Consider the following 20,057-nt stretch of genomic DNA (forward strand, 5'->3'; position numbering starts at 1 on the left):
AAGGCTCCAGCAAGCCCTCGGAGAGCCTGGCTGACGGCCGACTTTTGACCATTCCCACCTCCTGAGCCAGTTGGCCAGGCTGTTTCAATTCGGTCACTCTGTAAACAGAGGTGTGGTGAGTGAAAGGTTTAAACATTCCTCTCCAGTTCCCAGTTGTGGGCTAGGTGGTGGGAGAAATCGGGTGAACAGAGAAGAGTGGTAAGTACCTGGCTCAGAGAGCTTCCAGAGAGACTGCACTGGCTTGTCTGGGATGGAGTAGCCCAAAGCAGGGGGTCCTCGGTCATCAGAGGAAAAGCAGCTGGGCTGTGTTGGGGCAAGCCGACGACTGGGCTCCAGAAAATACCTTACTCAGTGTGACATATGGTGGGTTATGGTGCCTCCCACAGAGCCTCTGAGTGGGGCGGCTCGGGGAGCAGAGGGGGACAGAGCAATGGGGTACGGCTGCTCTGCTTATACCTGAGCTGACCTGATCACCCTGCTTCCCCAGATCCCCAACTTGTCCCCTCCTACAGACAGGGCCTGCAGAGGACTAAGTACCCGGCTCCTGATGTCAGCACAACCACTGTTGCATTCCAGGGAGCACAGCCCTCAGTGGAAAAAGTGACCACTGATCACACAGCCCAGGGAAAGAGAGGAGGCCACACGGCCTGAGCTCCACCCTGGGCAGAGGGGCCGGCAGGACAAGGCGTGACTGGCCAGTAGTTAAGAGCCTGTCGACGATCCAGAGACACAGAGACGCCTGCAGAGGCCTGCAGTCCTCTGCTGAGTGAGGGCGGGGGAAGGTAAGCTCAGGGCACACCCTTGCAGCCTAATGTCTCTGAGTGGACGTTTTATCTATAAAATGAGCACGTCAATCAAAGCAACTTGTATTATACCTTCCATGGAAATGTAGCCATTCATGTAAAATTATAACTTCTTGGACTCCCTAGTGGTACAGTGGAGAAGAATCCGCCTACCAGTGTAGGAGACACAGGTTCGATCCCTGGTCTGGGAAGATTCCACATGCCGCAGAGCACCTAAGCCTGTGCTCCACAGCTACTGAGTCCTCATGATCTAGAGCCCATGCTCCACAAGAGAAGCCTGAGAACCACAACCCCACGCTCCACAGCGAGAGAAAGTCCACATGTAGTGATGACGACACACCACAGCCAAAAATAAAATAAATAATTTTTTTAAAAATTGCAATTTCTCAATAGGCCTGTGGGTTTCCAAACTATGTACCAATGCACCCCCCCCAGGCACCATAGTGAATTCACAGAGGAGCTGCAGGATATTTTAAATTTTCTAGGGAAGCATGGTGATGCTTGTCACATACCTTGCAAAACACCCCTACCAAGTTATTATATTTGGATGTAAATGCTTAGCAAATGAAACTTTTAGGTATTTCTTTTGATCTGGGAACAGTGTGAAAAAAGTGACTAAGACATGAAAGGTGCCACTGAGTCAGGAAACTTTGGGAACCTCTTTATTAGGCTCTGAACTCCTCAAAGGCAACGGCCCACTTATTAATCATCTCTGTATATCTGCTCCTCTCAAAAACTAACAAAACATTCAGCTTTAAAGTTGGCATGAAGTAGGGCCCAATAGACATTTGTTGAATGAATGAAATAACAATAAAAAAAAAAAGAACGGAACAGAATGTGTAAATGTAGCCTCTCATCCACCTCTGCTACTAAATGGCCATCATGTTCCTGATCTAAACTGCTTAGCAAAGTGAGATACCATCTCCTCCTCCCTGCTTAGGAGGCAGAGCTAATCTGCTTTACTTTAAAAAATACTCACTGGCGTGTCCTCTTCACTCTCTACCCTGCCCCTCCTATAACCACATTGAAGACTTTGAAGCTGGCTACACGGTGCAAGGGAAGTTGACCGAGTCCTACTCATGTCTTCATGAGCACTCGATCTGTGTAATTTATCAGCACAAACAGACCCAGCCCGTGGCATTTCCCTTCCCCTCACCCCATCTACATCCAAAGAGAGATTAAACAACCCCAGACTGAAACTTACTCGCGGAGTCCTCTTCCTCGGAAACGTGAGGTTGAGATAGTGATGAGGAATGGATGACTTGGCCAAGCCGAGGTCGGCATTCTCTTCGTAGTTTTTACGCCAGGAATCTGTTAGGGAGTAAAAGTAAGACTGAGATTCGGATTCTGCCACCGCTCCCCCAGAGTTCAGGGGGTGTCACTGAGACAAAGTCCCTCCAAAGTAACTCCCTCACCCCCAACTGAAGCTGCCAGTGGCCTGAGTAGGGAGCTGGTGCCACTCTGTCAGTGACCTCCCGGTGACAAGGGCAGGTCTCATGTGACACCTGCCACACAGGACCCACTTACACACAGAAAGTGTTAGTCGCTCAGTTGTGTCCGACTCTTTGCGACCCCATGGACTGTAATCTGCCAGGCTCCTCCCATTCGTGGTATTTCCCAGTGAGACTACTGGAGTGGGTTGCCATTCCCTTCTCCCGGGGAATAGAACCCGCGCACAGGGTCCACCCCTATTTAGGCTCAAAGGCAAAGGGGGGGCAGGGGTCAGCCCCAGAACAGAGGTCATCAGTGTGAGGGCAGCGAGCTGTAGGTGCAGAGCAGAGATGGCTCGGGGGCAGGGAAAGCCTCGTCCAAAAGCAGGTCCTTACCCACAGGCCTCAGAGGGGTGCCCCGGAAGAGCTCGTAGAACTTGGAGAGGTACATGACCATACTGAGCTTGTCGGGCTCCCGGGCCGATGCCATCTCTTTGCCTGTGGTCACTGGGGGGATGCCAAACTCACGCTCCGCCACGTCAAATGCCAGCTGGTTGTTCTCCACAGTGTCGTCTTCGTTCAAAGAGTCAAAGTTGCTGGAGAATCAGAATGAAGTGAAGTTCAGGGAGAGGATGGAGAGGGGTGAAGAGCTGAACAACCTCAGCCGTAAGGAGCACTGCAGGGGACACTGTTCCCACTCGGATCCCTCCACCACCACCCCCGACCCCTTAGCGGGGCTCAGCCAGAAGAAGTAAACCCTGTTCTCACTCAGGGAGGGACCAAATCAGATCTAGGCCATGAGAATGTCATGGGTTGAAAACATAAGAAAATGATTGGAAAATCTATGAGCTATTTTATTTTTAAGTAGTTCCCATATATTCTTTTCATTACAAAACTAATATGAGCTTCTTATAAATAAAGAATCAAGTTATATAAAGTAACAAGTGAGAGCCCTGTCCCCTTCTTGAGGCAACCTCAATTCCTAAAGGTACCAGTTGGGAACCTTTACTAGGTTGCCATCCAGCCTTCTGGACAAATTTGCTCATGGGTGTGAGGTTACACTACAGCTGATATAAAAACAACAGAATAGACATATAGTGCTTTTGACATCATAAAGCATTTCCACAAACAGAATCCAAACTTCCTAATGACCTTGCTATTATTTCCAATTTATAGATGAAGAAGCAAACTCAGAGAAGGGGCCTGCCCAACAGTATACAGCTAACAGATCTGAGTCTCAAATCTAATTCTTTCAGTTGTAAAACCTCAAATTGGTTCCCAGAATTAAGTCTTGCCCCTAAGTCCTCTCTTGAGGCTACCACTTGAAGGCGCAAATGCTCAAATTTCCCAAAAGATGATGGTTTGGAATATAAGTGCAATCAATTTGTGAATCTGAGCCACTTTAGCTCCTCACAGATCAGACAAGCTGCAGGCAGAGTAACCAATGCAAAGGGAAAAGAACAAATTTAAGAAAAAAACTCAAATCCAAAGTATGCGAAGACAATGCTGAACCAAGGATTCTGCATGTAGAACAGCCCTGGTCTCCCTTGTCTCCAGGGTCCCCTTGAGAAGTAAGGAGCTTGCCAGCTCCAACGGGGCCCCAGACTCACATTAGGTCAGGCCGGAAGCGGTGGATGATGGCACACAGGGCCAGACCGCTCCGCCAGGATGTGGTCAGGTCGGTGACATTGACATGCTGGTAGCCCTCGGTCTGCTGCTGGCACCAGGTTAAGAGCTTGCTGGGCCGGATGTCCGACTCTGCAGTAGGAGGAGACGGATAGTGGTGAAGTGCTTTGCAGAAATCTCAGCAGCTACCCTGGGGACCCGCTTCATCTGCCACCATGGGTGGGGACCAGGAGGAAAAGTATGAAAGTGAGGGGCTGTGGGCATGGATGCAGCCCCTGTAGGGGTCCTGTTGAGAGCATGCAGGATGCTGGGACAGGAAGCATGGTCTCTTGCAGTAAAGAGTCCCTAAGACCCCTATTCTGTCCAGGTCCTGGTTAGAGGTCAGGAATATAGAAGTAAGGAAGACATGGACTCTGTCAACAGCGTGTTTATCCTGTGGGGAAGACAGATGCAGAAATGGGTGACAATGGTGGAGAAACCTGATGCCAGGGGAACGGGTTTGCTAGAGCCTGGCAGCTCCAGGGAATTCACCAAAGAAAGAGTCATGGAGGAGATACATATGAGCTGCTTCTAGAAGAGTGTCTAAGACAGAGGAGATCTCCAGGGAAGAGACAAGGACTGTGACACGGCAAAGAATCTATAAAAGGCTGCCACGTTACATGAAATGGTTTATCAAAGGGCCAGTAGCAGTGGGGCATGTGAATGTGGAGGGCAGTGAGGAGTGGGAGGCAGGACACAAGGTCTGGGCAGCTGGTGCATCTTTAAGCAGGATGGTGACCTGAGCACAGCTGGATGGACGCTGAGAAGTTAGCCATTTAACCCTCCTTTCCTTTTGCACTGAGCACCGGCCTTGTGCCCAGCGCTGTGCCAGGCCCCGGAGGACCAGTAAAGGAGCGAAGCATGTGGAGCTTGTTATCTAACTGAGGAGTCAAGACTCCTCAGACTGGAAACAACAGGAAAAGAAAAGCAAGTCCCAGGAAGTCATTCCAGTTCACTTTAATGTACCAAGCACTCGCCTCCACTCTACACAGTGATGCCATGGCGGGTATTGTCCTGTTCCGATTTTACAGGTGAAGAAACTGAAGGGCGGAGATGAGAGGCACCTGGCCAAGGTCACTGCATCAGAAACAGGCTGGCTGCAGGGCCTGGGCCCCGCCTGCCCCCCAGCCAGCCTGCTCCCTGCAGAGTTGGGGTCCCAGGAAGGCCTCTTACCTCGCCTGGAGAGGCCGACGGATCTCCTCACTGAGCCCAGCCTCTCAAGAGGATACTGGTGCAGCTCCTTAGTAATGTACAAATGCTTCACCTAGGGGGAGAGGGAACACAACTGTCTGCCAGTTCTTCCCCAAATCATAGTCACAGGGCCTCTGAACCCTTTTCCTCTCTCACTGAAGGGCACGACCCTTCGGTAAGGGAACCAGCAATCTGATACAGAGCTATGGATCTGTTATTCACCCAAATGTGGGGGAAGTCAAGTGTGAATGTAGGTAATTGGCAGATTTTTAAAATTCCTCTGACTGAAGAGGTCAGAGCTTGTGTGACTCTAAGTCAGTGAGAGAAAGAATAGACTCTAGAACTTCGGATGGAAAGGACTTGATATTTGATCAAGTAGATTATTCAAGAGGCCTATGCTCAGCAATGGGCCTATGCTCACCAATTCCCTGGTGGCTCAGACGATACAGAATCCGCCTGCAGTGCAGGAGTGTGTGTGCTAGGTCGCTTCAGTTGTGTCAGACTCTTTGTGACCCCATGGACTGTAGCCCACCAGGCTCTTCTGTCCATGCGATTCTCCAGGCAAGAATACTGGAGTGGGTTGCCATCCCCTCTTTCAGGGGATATTCCTGACCCAGGGATCAAACATGCATCTCTCATTTATGCCTCCTGAATCAGCAAGAGGGATCTTTAGCACTAGTGCCACTTGGGAAATCCAAATGCAGGAAACTGGGGTTCAGTCCCTGGGTCGGGAAGATTCCCTGGAGAAGGAAATGGCTACCCAATCCAGAATTCTTGCCTGGATAATTCCATGGACAAAGGAGCCTGGCGGGCTATAGTCCATGTGGTTGCAAAGACTTGGACACGAGTGAGTGACTAACACTTTTCACTTTTCATGTTCAGCAGTGCATGTGCCCAGTAACTAACAAACATGTAAATACATGTACATATGTGGACACACACCTACATGTTCCAGTTCTTTCCTGTGGGCTAAAGATGCTGACTCTACCCTGTGGCTTTCCTAGAGAGAGGAATTGCCCCACCCTTAGGCCAAGAGGCACTGGTGACCTCGGTCCCAGGACTGTGCCAAGATTTTAGGTGGTCACCCCTTCCTACCTCTCAGGGCACAGTGGCCCAGACAGGACTCCAGGCAAGGCCTTACCTGATGGGGCCTGACACAGTTTGAGTTGAGGTTTGGGTACCGCGTTCCCGGGTCTAATGTGTACTGCTCAAAGTTCTTGTTGATGTTCTCTGGGGTCGTTTGAGGTAACAGTCGGTAAAGACTTTCTCTGGAGGGAGGCAGAGCTGGGGTCAAAGATTGCTCTTGTAACTTCGGGCCTTCGGTCCCACCCCTTCCCTACACCCCCCCACTGCCGCCCTTCCCCTGTTCTCAAGAACTTCTTAGATGTGTTTGCATAACCCTTCCCAGCAATGCCTGGCCCTCCTGGTTCCTGAGATTTACAAAGCGAGGGAGGGTCAACAGGGTTGGGGGGAAGCAGGAGGGAGTCTGGGATGTGGTGGTGCTGGCCTCCTCCCCTGGGCAGAGGGCAGGGACTCAGCTGGCAGCCCAGCGACCTGTGGTTTTGCTCTAACTGCCACTCAGCCTCCTGTGGCTGCTCCCCCATGACCACAGATCTCCACACCCAAGACCAGCCGAGGCCTGTCCCCACCCACCAGCCCTGACTTTTCCCAGTCCACCAGCTGTCACAGCCACGTGGCCCACAGCATGGGTCTGGGAGGAAGCCCAGGATCTCAGCAGTGGAAGAGGCCTAGGAGGTCAGAGCACCCAACCCTCAACAGAGTGGGACTCAGCGCTGCAATGGAAGCTTCCCCTAGACCTCTTCCGGCTCCTCAGTGTATCAGCAGTGCTGAGAACCCCAACTTCAGGGCTGCCCTGAAAGGTGAAGATTTCTCCTTGGCATCCAAGTCTTAAGAGCCTGGCCCCTAGGGAAGTAGATCATGACGGAGGTAGATCATGATGGAGAACTCCTCGGGGACACCAAAGGTCAAATTGGCCACATGTGGGAAGGCAGGCAGAGCGGGTTAGGGGCTCCAGATTTCATCCAGCCTTGCTCCCTCTCCTGCCTGAATTTTGACTTGGCCCTGCCTCCAGCTGAGGCAGTCCTGCTGTCAGTACTCACCTTTCAGCCAGAAGCTCCAGGGGCGAAGTGCCCTGGTCCCAGCTTCTCACCATCCACGCAGTGTCAAAGGCTGCCAGGAAGCCACGGGCACAGCCAGTGCCCATGGGCCAGAATGGCTACAAAGGACACATAACAAAGTTCCAGTTGATTCCAGCGATTCCCAGCCTGACATCCCATTCTATCCAGCATTTGGTGTTTGCCAGGCCTGTGGGAGGCACTGGGAGGACAGAGACGTGACAGGCACATCACTGGGATTCACCACATACACAAGCAACTGTAGCATAAAGTCTATGCAAGGGTGCTATGACATGGAACAGAATAACTGCTTTGGTGGCTCAAAAAGGCAGAGGCAAATTCCCACCCTGGGGAGGGAGACAGACAGAATCAAAGAATACTTCATGGAAGAGGTATGTTCACGCCAATTTTAAAGAATGGATAGGATTCTGATCCTGATCCATTCCAGAACAGAGAGCAAAGGCTTGGTGGTAGGAAAATGACGGAGCCTGATGGAAGAACAGCCTGTCTGGTTTGGGTGCAGCAGGGAGAGTGGGTGGACAGTGCTGAGAGAGGAAGCTGGGAAGGAGGACTGGGACAGCAGCAGAGGGCGTGCTGAGTGCTTACGCAAGGAGCTTAGGTCAGAGTCTGCACACTGGGATGAACAAGCATGGATTCATGAAGCTAAGCTCTAACTAAACTGTTCCATCTGCACCCAAAGCATGGTTTGAAATTTGATGCTAACGTGGTATACATGCATCAACATTTTTTGGTCAGTGCTTACATTCAGATAAAGATTTCCCCCTCCTGAAAGCATTCATTTATTCTAAGAATGCTAGCATCTGCAGATTTTCTGGGAAGAATTTTGAGCAAGGAGGCCATGGACTTCAGGGCCAACACTCCTTTCTTGCTCCTATATGAACTCTATGCTGAAAGTCCACAGAGATCCACAGACTGGAGGAAGTCTTAGGATCTACAAGCTTTAAGAAGGATGGCCTGTGAAGTTAGACTACGGCCGCTTAATTTTGTGCTTCAACCGAGAAGCCAGCCCAGAAGAAACCAGAGGGGCAAGGGAAAGTGTTCCTGCCTGTACATAGGCAGAGTTGACTCCTCTGAATTTAGTCAAAAGGTAGGTTCTGAGGCCAGGATGGGTTCGGCAGAGTCCTGCCAGTTGGCTGAGAGGCTTTCCTTCCCCTGGGCTTCAGGACAGCAGATGCTGCCAGTTAGAAAAGCAATGCGGGGATCTGTCTTCCAGCAGGAAGCAGGGGACTCCAAACGCAGGAGGTACCTCAAGCAAGCTGTCGCCCACGAGGGCCACAAGCAGCTGGTGTGACTGCCGCTCGCGCACCAAGGCCGCATTCTCGGAGGCGTACATGGAGGTGAAATCGAACATGGCCACGTCGGGCTGCCCGTAATGGTTCATGGCAAAGTCTAAAGACGGCAGCTGGTAGTTGGTGGCGAAGTCTGCAGCCTCGCGTGCATAGGAAAGCAGGTTGTCCTGGTTCACATTCTCCGCGCACAGCAGCATCTCTGTGTCGATATAGTCCTGGGGAAAGAACAAGAGCACAGCGTAGCAACTTGCCCCTCAAGAGGGCAAGGAGTCATATCCACTTCTTTGCAAAAGGACTTGGAATGGATTTGCAGAAAGGCTAATTGAGACAGAGCTAGAAAACTGGGGCCCAGGGAACAAAGAGGAACCAAACCAGTCATCTGGAATGTTGAGAGTTATGATTAAGCATCACATTTGGCTTTGAGCTTCCTGGCATCCAAGGCAAAAGGGAAATGAGATATGTTACAGGGCTTTCCTTATCAGAAAGAAGGAAGCATAGAAATTCCTAGGGGAGGCAATTTTTTCCTGGCACTAAATTCTAAAAGAACTGTCTGACATAGGAATTTGGACAGAGAGCAGTGTGTTATAACGAACAGTGTAAATAAGGGTCCTGCAGAAGTACAGAAGCATATGTCACACGGCTGGTTCTCATGATAACGTTCAATGAAATGAAAAGACAAAACAGCAAGTGAGGAGGAGTGATTTTACAATGAACTAAGCTAAGCTAATGTGGTCCAGAAATGCTGTGGCTAGTGTTCAAACAAGTCCGAAAAAGAAACGGGTAATTGGCATAACTCTCAAACTTTCTCTCCAAGATGAGTTACCCCTTTTCTCAAGAGGCTAAGGGCTCCTCAGGGCCCTGCTTTGACCGCACAGTGTTAATGTTGCACTTTCCCACTGGGAGGCAGAGAGCTCTGAGCTTAGAGGACAAGGATATCCACCCTGGAGGGACACTGGCGATGATCTCTAGGACACCTTCCAGAGCCAAATCTGCTCATAGTGTGGCTACAGAAACGAAAAGACCACCTTTCCCAAAAGATGACACAGAACATGCAAACCCCTTGCGGGGGGTGGGGGGCAAGGACAAGTGTGTAAGACTAACATGGGCCTTGCGTCAGTGAGATCAACAGGTCAAACTCCATCTCTGTTTACTGACTGCATTGACTGTAAATTTGGGCAAGTTATTGAACTTTTTTGAGCCTCTGTATTCTCATTTGTAAAATTTGAGTTCGCAAAATGAAATGAACAAAATCTACTCTGCAGAATCATGTGAGAACTGAATGAGACTGCGTACATGGCTCCCTAGCCCAGGGCCTAGGAATTGGGAAGTGTAAGTGACTGAGATTCCAGTCTGGAATAAGTAACAATGGCCAAACCGTAGTATGTGCTGAAGTGCATCCCGGACACCCCAAGAGTAACAAACAGCAAGAGCATTTACAAAGGTCTTAGATGGCACAGCCTCGACCACAAACAGTGACCTACAGTGCCAATTTTCCCAACAGTCATGATTTCCCCCAAATTCCAGTATTTCCACATCCAAACCACGTCCACTAAATGGAACCCAGCATTGGCCCAAGAGCCCTTTGTTGGGTCACAGCTGGAGCTCCTGTGACTTGCTTTCCTTTCTCATACCTATTCTTACATCACAAGATCACTCTCCTGCCTGAGGGTATGGGAGAGTGAATGGAGAAATCTCGAAAATATCCCCTCTTCAAAACGTGCCACAAGCACCGCTACGGAAGACTGGGTGACGGATGAATGTGGACACTTAGGGTGAAGGTGGCACCGGTGCTGATGCCACATGCAAGACTGTGGGGGCCTGGCCAAGGGCAGACCCCCACTGTGCTGGGATGACAGCCGCCTGCCCCAGGGCTGCTGGGAGGAGCCAAGGGGTCTTGCTGGGCTGGAGGTCCCAGGTGAGAGGGTGGATGGTAGAACAGATGTGTAGGAAACAGGCAAGTACAAGGATGAAAGAAAAAAGTGGGAATGGGGCTATAAGAAAGAAGGTAGAGCCAAGGAAGGAGCGCTAAATGAAGATACAGGCAGGAGGTAAATTTGGGCCTCATTTTGCACAGGCCTAGGCAAGAGAAGTTGGGTCCTAGATGGAGGTGGGGAGGGAGAGAGGGAAGCAGGAAACATGAGAGAAGAGTGGGGAATCCAACAGGAAGAATAGTTACCCCAAGGTGTGGAGGTGGAAGGAGGCTGTAGACCAGAAAAGAAGGTTAGGTAACACCTGTTCACTGCTTCAAATGAGGGCGGATTCAGCACAGGGAGACCAACTGTGATGTGCATCTGTCTAGCTCACACTCCTGGCCACCAAGCTCCCTTCTCCTGGGGTTAAGACCAAGCCTGCATGTTCATGGGCCAGCAGAGGCAGGGGCCTGGAGGGACAGACGCAGCTCAGAGCCCAGAGGCAGGGCTCCTATAGGAGAAACTTTACTCTCCCTTCGGTAGTCATAGAAAAAGGCCCAGAGATCAGCAGGAATAGACGGGGAAGCAGGCCAGTCAGTCATTCAACAAACATTCGCTCAACACATTATGTATCTCAAGGAAGATGCTGGCCCATATAGACACAGGAAAACAGGATTTGCCATTTCTCTGGGAGCAAGTGAAGAATGGCAACTTAAGTAGATTGGGGTAGACAGGTTGGCTCTCAGCTTGTGCAAATACTATAGAGCTTGGCTGGACACCTGGAGACTCCATGCAAGACCCCTGAACTAAATGGTGTCTAGTTCTCATGTCCAGTCTGGCTTCCAATTTCTAGAGTTCATGTCTTATACCTTAAGGACCTCTGCACCAGCTCAGATAACGCTCCCAGATTCTCTGAGGCAGAAGGAAGGCCTTGATGGGGACAACCATGGGCCCCCAGCTCCTGCAGTAATTATGGGACCAAAGCTCGAAGTTCCCACCCACCTGTGCCATGGCACAGAGCCTGAGGGGAGCATGGAGGGGCTTTGGCAATGCCAAAAAATCAAGTCACCATGAGCAACATGTTGTGGCCAGGACAAATACCCTGGGATAACCAGGAGGAACCTCAGCATCCCAGAAGGCCAGAGTTCTCAGCCAGTGACACAGGAGCCCTAATTCAAACTTGGCTTGACTCCCCAGAGATGGGCTAAGAAGAACATCTGTAGTTCCTTCCAAGCTAAAATACCCACCTTACCTGCACCCTGGGCCCTAAATAGTTCTTCACTATCTGACACAGGCATCCCAGTGGGGGAGGTAATTTGGGGAGGTACATCTGTAGAGCAGAGGGAAAAAGGGGGCACAGCCTTACCTCCCCCAGACCGGGTCAGCAGTGGGGCACCAGATGTTGAAACTCACATCTGCTGATTGGGCTAAGTTGGCTTCATTCACCCCACCCCCCTCCCATTCCCAGCCTCTTGTCCAGCGACTCAGGCTCTCAGCAAAGCCCTGAACTGATGCAGAGGAGGCCCAGGGGAGGGCTGGGTTACTAAAGCTGCCCAGCCGGCTGCCAACACAAACTGGCATGAGGCTAGGCGCATTCTTCTCTGACAAGCGTCAATGAATGGTCACCATGCTGCCTGGGCTACAGGCCGACACCCTGAGAGCAGGCTGACCTTGGATTGCACGATCCTTATCTTAAGGCCACAGCAGCAGTGGTGACAGCAACCAGGGCTCTGGAAGGGTTGAACCCTGACCAAAGAAGCTGTCAGCCCAGGGCCAGTCACTCCATGTGCTCTTTCCTTGCAGCCCTGTTCTCTGTATAAGCAGGAAGGTGCAAAAGCAGGAAACAGGGGCCAGGAAGAACAGCAAGACAAAAGAGCAGGTGTCCAAACCAGGCAGAGAAGTTATGGAGGGAATCTACAAACCTGCAACATGTCAAGTGCTCTGCATACATTTTAAAATGTATTCCTCTGAACAATCCTTTTAGATAGGACCTATTATTCCTATTCTGCAGATGGGAAGACTGAGGCTCAGAGAAGACAAGCAGCTTAGTCATGGTCCTGAGTTAATACATGGCAGAGCCAAGATTCAACTTGAGTCCTCTTGACTGCAATAAAGCTTTCCCCCAGACCATGACAATGGGGGCCACAATGTGAAATTCACAAGTAAATGTGCGTATGTCCCACTAGGACAAGGAACCACCATCTGCCTCCAAATTACGTGTGACAGCCCAGAAAAGGAGGAAGGGATAAATGAGACACGTGGTAAAGACCCTCACTAACACCTGGGTGAGAATCTTAGCAACCCCCCAGTCCAGCTCTCTGCAGAAACACCCCTGCCTCTTATTGTTAGTGTGGGCTCCTCCATCCAACATTCATGTGCCACCAAGGAGGACTTGGTAGGGGGTGGTCCCTTCCCCTATAGTCCCTCTTCCCCCAACCCTGACTCAGTTTCTGGCAGAGTAACATCTGCTCCCACACTTGCTGATGCTTCCAGCCCAGGTCCCAAAGGGAAAGACAGGATGGATACACAGCCAAGAGATAAGAGATACATACATTAATGATGACACCTTTGTCAAGCAAGCTCTGCTTCTTGGCAGTCATGACAAAATAGTGGGTGCAGTCCTTGTAGTAAACAATGTTCTCAAGATCAATCCCTGAAAAGAGAAGGTTATGGACACAGTATTACTTCTTCAGTGCCTACCGTGTGTTAGGAGTCCTGCTTTGTCTCATTATAGGTCTCATTATTTATCTGCAAAATATTTGTGTTAGACAAATTTTGAAGATATACAAGGCTGGCAAAGATAAAGTCGAGTGCCGGAATTTACCCAAGTCAACACAGCCTTCATAGTCCCACAGAGATACTATTTTCTATTTAAATTGAGGTATACCTTTGTGCAGGTTTAAGGTGTTCAACATACTGATTTGATGCATTTATATAATGCAATACGATTAAGCCTCTATTTCTTTTAAAATTCACAAAGCTCTTCAGGGCTGCGGACCAGTATTTCCAAGTCAGAGCTGAGCACGTGCTGCAGAAAGTCACAGTGCTGTCTGTGGCATGGCAGTTAAGTGGCAACAGAACCAGGACTTGAACCACAGTCTGTCTGAATCCAAGTCCCATCCACTGTTTCCTCCATGTGAACAGAGATGCAAGAGCTATGTGAATTCCCCAAAGACTAAGAGACATTCCTACCATCCTCCTGTTACCTGTGAAAACCCAGGTGGCTCTGGTAGAGCAATTCAGAGGACTGGGTTGTATCTTTTTGTACTTCCCACCAACTGCGAAAGACTTTTTAGACTAGGTTTCTCCATTTAAAACAATGCCATAAAATAACAACTTAGCTCAGTGTTTCTCAAAGTAGGATCTCTAGCCAGCAGCAGCAGCAGCATCTGAAAATTAATGCAAACAACTAGGGCCTGACCCCAGCCTACAGAATGGGAAACTCTGGGGGTCTGGCCAGCAATCTGTGCTTGAAGAAGCCTTACAGGTGATTCTGATTCACCCTCAAGTTTGAGAACCACTGGTGTGGCTTCTTAGGAGAAAAAGGAACAGGTTTAAGGCAACTTAGCAGTTATCACAGAGGCATGCTGGGTAACCATGGAAACCCCTTTATTACCATTAAATAGGAAACAGCCATCCATGTGTAGGGCCCCCCAGAGGATCCAGGAAATTCACTGCTGTCACTCTGTGAGGGCATTTTGTCGAAAAATGGCCAAAGGTGACGACCGCAACAAAGTGTAAAGGAAGCTCATTGAAATATTTGGAAAAACACACTCAACATCCTGTCATACTTTATATTTGGTGGTTTGTTTATTGTCTTGGTTTTTGAGGGGAAGGGAGGGCTGGAGAATTTTTAAATCATTCAAAAGGGCATAAATACGCTGGAAGGAAATATTTAAAAAAAAATAATGCCACCATGGTGACACTCAGAAGGTCATGCAGCGGACACACATCACTGTGGACAGTGAGAGGCAGAGTCTGGCTCAATACTAATCCCATTCCTAGAAAAGTACCTTACTGAAATAATCCAACAGCAGTTTTATCAGTAACAGTAAATAACTGAAAAGTTTGAATCAGAAGTCTGCAAACTTTTACCGTAAAGGGCCAGAGAGTAAATATTTTGGCTTTGAGGGCTATCCAGTCTATGTTGAGAGCCCTCATGGCACCAAGGTAAACAAACTGGCCTGGCTGCATTCTAATAAACTTCTATTGATGGACGATGAAGCTTGAATTCATAAATTTTTAATTTTTCCTTTAAATTTCTTCTTTTGCTATTTCTGCAGCCATTCAAAAAATATTAAAATCATTTTTAGGTTGAAGGCAATACAAAAATGCATGGCAAGTCATGGTTAGCCAACCCCTGGTTTAAATGCTTCAGCAGTGAGTGACAATAAATTCACTGCATGAGCTATTCCAAACAAACCTGACCGTCAGGAGGACCGGGCACAATGGGCAACGTTTAAAATGTGATGCTGAATTAGAAAAGCAGAATAATAGTACTGACACTATGGTGAAAGCTCCAGCCATGTAAAAAGTAAGGATGCCAGTGGAGAATTACCGAAAAGGACTACATGACAATGATTGTTACTTGCTGGGTGTTAATGATTTATTTTTAGTATAAAAGTTTTATTTAACATTGTTACACCGCCTTTTCAAGGAGAAATATATATATTTCAAAGTCAGGTTAAAAAGAAAGGGAAAAAAATCTGAATTTTACTCAATTGGGAACAGGAGTTTCACCCTTCTCCCTCAGTCTGCATCACTTTTTCTCCACTGTACTTACAGACCACCTGACATGTTAGTAATTGATTTGCCTGTTGATGCTCACCCCCCACTCCCACAACACCTATAGAATATAAACTCCGAAACAGGGATTTTTGTTTGTTTTGCTCACTCCTCTATCTCATGCCCTTTGGGAAATGGATGGTAAGTGTTCAATAAATATTTGTTGAGGAAACGAATGAGTCCTTTCTTCAAGTCCCACGGTTGAGAGACAACCGATGCCCTTGGGTGTTGCGACCCACCCTCCACATCCCTGACCATCCCTGGAGGGAAGGGCAGCTGGTACACGGTAAAAGCACCTAGGCCTCTTTCTGGACCACCCACAGGTTACTGGCTCCCCACCAGAGTGCTCCGGGAACCCCACACTGCCTTAGGGCACAGATTCCCCAGCCTGTGTCAGGATGCTTTATGTGGCTGTCTCTCCCCGGACAAGGAGCCACTACTGGGAGAAGACCATGTCCACCTCAACTGTGTAGCCCACGAAGTTGAGTGCAAACTCCAGGAGATGGTAAGAGACAGAGAGGGCTGGCGTGGTGCAGTCCATGGGGTCGCAAAGAGTCAGACACGACTTGGTGACTGAACAACAGCAAATATGACAGGCAATCAGTAAATGTCTCCTGAGTATAGATGGTTAAATAAATAAATGGTTATCTATTAACCATTAAATAAATGCTTATCTATTTTCATGGACAGCATCTAGAAATTTCCCTCAAGAATACTTTCTGTCCCTGAAGGAATTCTGTCCATAATTATCCTAAAGAGAAACCCCTCCTTCCACTATACCAGAGTGAGTCTCTCGGTCCCAAGAGCTAGGAAAGCCAAGTGCCCGCACCCCTCCCCATTCCACTCCACTCCAACCCCTATACAGAAGAGAGAAGCATGAACAATAGCCTGGTTTGGAGAAATGTGAAGGTCCCACCTGTTTCTTCTTTAAGATCCTGAAAAAATTTCTGATTGAAGATGAAAGCCACGCCGCTAATCTCTTCCACCTTGGCCTCAGCCGTGCTGTTTCTGTTGATGAAGTTGGCGGTGATTGCAATAGCCAGCTTCCCACGGAATTCTTTTCTTCTGAACCCTGTGTGAGGGAAAGGGGAAAAGTGCGTCTTTCTTCTGGATTTGATGTGAAAACTGGGAAAGATTACTGAGAAAGCTACTCTCAGATGGCCCATGGGACAGTGAAACCAGAATTTTGGATCTAGAGTATAGAGGCAGACAGAAATGCTAAGGTTTGTCTCTGAGAAAGAAACCCATTGGAGGCTTTTCTCAGTGGGATTTTTTCCTTCCCCCAAATCTCTAGGACCAGTTATCCTGGTTAGGCTTCCAAAACAACAGTGTGCTTCTCCAGTGGACAATCACAGGGCTCATCCTTTAGAACAGGGGTCCCCGACCTCTGGGATCTAATGCCTGATGATCTGAGGTAGAGTTGATATAATAATAGAAATAAAGTGCACAATAAATGTAGTGCCCTAGAACCATCCTGAAACCACCCCCGCCACCACCCATGGAAAGATTATCTTTAGAAGAAGCAGATACAGACATTGCTACAAGGTAGTCTCATGAAAGACCCACATGCAATTTAAACTTACACAATTAAAACTACTGTGTTAGCACTTTTCATGTTTTTCCCCATTTGCTAAGTAGAATTATGAGATTGAATTCCTGTGGAACAGAGATTTTTTTAACAGATTCTCTTTCAGTCTCCAGTCCAGCGACTGGCATTTAGTACCCACTCAATATATGTATAATGGGTAGATGGAATTCCAACTTGCAATTGTTTTAGTTCAGTGACTAATTGAGGTTCTTATAGTTTTCAATGGTGTACATTGAAATCACTTTTTTAATGGCTGTAAGAATTCTGCACCCAATTACAATGTGTTTTTTTGTTGTTGTTCGTTTTCCCTCACACGCCAACCAGCAATTTCAGGATAGCAGTGGTGTGTCCTACACTTCAACTCAATTCTGACACTACCTCCATGGAGATAACATCAGATCCCACAGGCTAAGAGCTCAGTCCCACTGACAGTCCTCTATCTCAGATGCCAGTTATGAGCCCTTGTCATCATCAATGCTTCTGACTAACCAGCTCTAGATTGTAGGTTCAAGAACTCCCTCCTGGGTTTGATTAATTTTCTAGAGTGGCTCTCAGAACTCAGAAAATATCTTACTAAATAACTCAGGATCAGCCAGGTGGAAGAGATGCTTAGGGCAAGGTGTAGGGAAAGCTAGAGCTTTCATACCCTCTCCAAGCATGCTACTACTCTCTGCAAACCTTCACCTGTTCACCAACCCAGAAGCTCTTGACACACTTTCCTTTGGGTTTTTTTTTTTTTTTTTTGGAGGCTTTATTCCAGACACCTGAGTGATTAAATCACTGGTCACTGAGCTCCATCTCTAGCCCCTCTCCCATGAGGTCAGGGGATAGGATTAAAATTTCCAACCCTCTAATCATTTTTTTGGCTCCCTGGGCAACCAGTCCCCTCCCTTTCTTAGGTGCTTTCCAAAACTCACTTCATTAACATATACTCAGATGTAGTGGAAAGGAGCTTGTTATGAATAACAACACAGCCATTTCACATTTATGGCTCTAAAATGTTTTCAGGAACCACAGACAAATATCATAACAAAAGATGCTCCTCTTGCTTTTATCACTCAGGAAATTCCAAGGGTTTGGGGCGCTGTGCCAGAAAGGGGACAAAGACCCAGATATATTTGCCTTATTATAAATCACAATATCACAGGCGATTACACACAGGATCACCAACAGGTGGTCCTGTTTCAATAGACCTTCTAATCCCCTTACTTTTTAGCATCTATCTTTTCCTGCAGTCCTGAATTTCCTTTCCACCCCAGCCCCAGGTACTGACTGCTGTATACTTAGCTCAACTCAAGGCATTTGTCTTGCTAGCAGACAAAACCACTGTCTTCAGCACCAGTGGGGATTCCCCTCCTCTTTGCATATGCTAAGCCTCATGCTAATGCTAAATCGCTCCAGTCCTATTCAACTCTTTGTGACCCTATGGACTGTAGCCCTCCAGGCTCCTTTAAGCAGCAGATTCTCCAAGCCAGAAAACTGGAGTGGAGTTGCCATGCCCTCCTCCAGGGGATCTTCCCAAGCCAGGGATCAAACCTGTATCTCCTGCATTGGCAGGCAGGTTCTCTACCACGAGCAAGGTGATTCCCAACTTCTTTGCCAAAAATCTCTTTGATTAAAAATCCTGGGTTTCTGTTCAACACTCCTTCATTTTGGTTCTTCATAAACTAACAGTACAATATTCAGGTTGGCAGCTTAAACATTTTTTAATCGATATCCAATATTGATTGCTTGGGGTGGGGGAGTGGGTGTGGAAACGAAGAGAGAGGAAAGGAGCAGCACTGTGCAGTAGGTGGGAAGGCCTTGGCTAGGAGGACCGCACTTCTGAGGTCTGGCAGATCAACCCTAGCTCGGGGAGGGTGTTCTGTCCTCAGTGAAGGTGCCCTCCCCGGCAGTCATCTGCAGGCTGTAGCCTTTGAGCAAGGCAAGCTTGAAAAACAGACCTGTCCTCAGCCCAAGAGATGCCATGTGGGACCAGTTGGTCTTCAAACCAGGGTCCTAATAGAGTCTAGATTCTTCCCTAAAAAATGTGTTATGCTTCCAAACTTAGAAGCAGAGAGGGTGGCTTTATTCCTTGACAGTTTGGGCTAAACTTATCTTACTACCCAGCAGTAAGCATGTTGTAAAGTTATGAGAAGAGATGAGGTTCTCCTTCTAGGGTATTATACTTCACAGTAAACCAATACCATCAACAGTATAAAATGATTCTCTTAGTTGGAAGTATGAAAGTACTTAGCACCCTGGCTTGCACACTAGCAGGTGTTCAATAAATGTATATTGATTTTTTCTTTTAATTTCCATGGTGCTTAACCTTTAAAAAGCATTGTTACATATGAGTCTTAGACCAGTCCTTATAGCAATGTTCTGAAAGGTCCTACTATTCACAAATTACTGAGCTTCAGAGAGAATTAAATGGTTTTCTCTAAATGCTTAGCCCCAAGCAGAGCAGGGCACTTTGCCCTTCTATCAAGACCCCCAATCCAGCTTTGGCACCTACCATCTTACACCCATTCTCCATGACTTTCCTGATACACCCTTTCCCACCCCCATCCCTCCATTCTCAGCCCCAAGAAGAGTCATCACCTTCCAGCGTGTTCCTGCGGCCATCCGCGCCAATGATGACATCAAACTCAAATTCCGACAGAGGGTGATCTGCAGGGAGAAATTCTGCCCGCCAGCCAATTTCTGCCAGGACAGAAAAATGAGATGAGCTGGCAGTGAGCAATGGGAGGACAAAGTGATTACATGCCCCCTGTGTTGGCCATGAGAAATGGACAATGCCACCAGGTACAGGCACCTCAGGCAGAGGCTCCAAAGGAAAGACCCAGACTGTTCAGATTCACACTTGAACTTGGAGTCCTTCTGGCTTAGCTTCAGTTCAGTCCAGGAAGAGGTAAACCAGCAGTGCCAATTCCATGCCTGGTTTTACTGGTCTCTTTAAAGGCTGGGAGTCTATGAAACAATTTTCCGGTGAAATCTTGCTGGTTACCCATAATTAGGATTTAACACACACTAGGGATCTGGGAGGGTTTCTCTGGTAGCTTAGCTGGTAAAGAATCTGCCTGCAGTTCAGAATACCCTGGTTTGACTCCTGGATTGGGAAGATCCCCTGGAGAAGGGGCAGGCTACCCAGTAATCTTGGGCTTCCCTGGAGGCTCAGAAGGTAAAGCATCTGCCTGCAATGCGGGAGACCTGGGTTTGACCCCTGGGTTGGGAAGATCCCTGGGTCTGTTTGATACC

The 20,057-nt window shown here is 48.3% G+C and overlaps 1 protein-coding gene across 15 annotated transcripts in view; it reads right to left on the bottom strand.

The window, feature by feature from the left end:
- Window positions 1-20,057, bottom strand: part of MICAL2 (microtubule associated monooxygenase, calponin and LIM domain containing 2) — a 235,354-nt gene that overhangs the window by 118,535 nt on the left and 96,762 nt on the right. For all 15 annotated transcript variants that reach the window (XR_009693648.1, XR_009693647.1, XR_009693653.1 and 12 more), the window contains exons 6-15: window positions 19,401-19,502; window positions 16,146-16,301; window positions 12,997-13,097; window positions 8,492-8,749; window positions 7,210-7,325; window positions 6,231-6,357; window positions 5,072-5,162; window positions 3,844-3,991; window positions 2,630-2,829; window positions 2,008-2,114 (exon numbers count right to left, since the gene is read on the bottom strand). Coding sequence is in view for 11 of the 15 variants with exons in the window: in XM_061147602.1 (XP_061003585.1) it covers window positions 2,008-2,114; window positions 2,630-2,829; window positions 3,844-3,991; window positions 5,072-5,162; window positions 6,231-6,357; window positions 7,210-7,325; window positions 8,492-8,749; window positions 12,997-13,097; window positions 16,146-16,301; window positions 19,401-19,502 (1,406 nt within the window). In the remaining 4 variants the exon portion in view is untranslated. The remainder of the gene's footprint in view (window positions 1-2,007; window positions 2,115-2,629; window positions 2,830-3,843; window positions 3,992-5,071; window positions 5,163-6,230; window positions 6,358-7,209; window positions 7,326-8,491; window positions 8,750-12,996; window positions 13,098-16,145; window positions 16,302-19,400; window positions 19,503-20,057) is intronic.

Source organism: Dama dama, chromosome 1 (assembly GCF_033118175.1).
Source record: "Dama dama isolate Ldn47 chromosome 1, ASM3311817v1, whole genome shotgun sequence".
Classification (NCBI taxonomy): domain Eukaryota; kingdom Metazoa; phylum Chordata; class Mammalia; order Artiodactyla; family Cervidae; genus Dama; species Dama dama.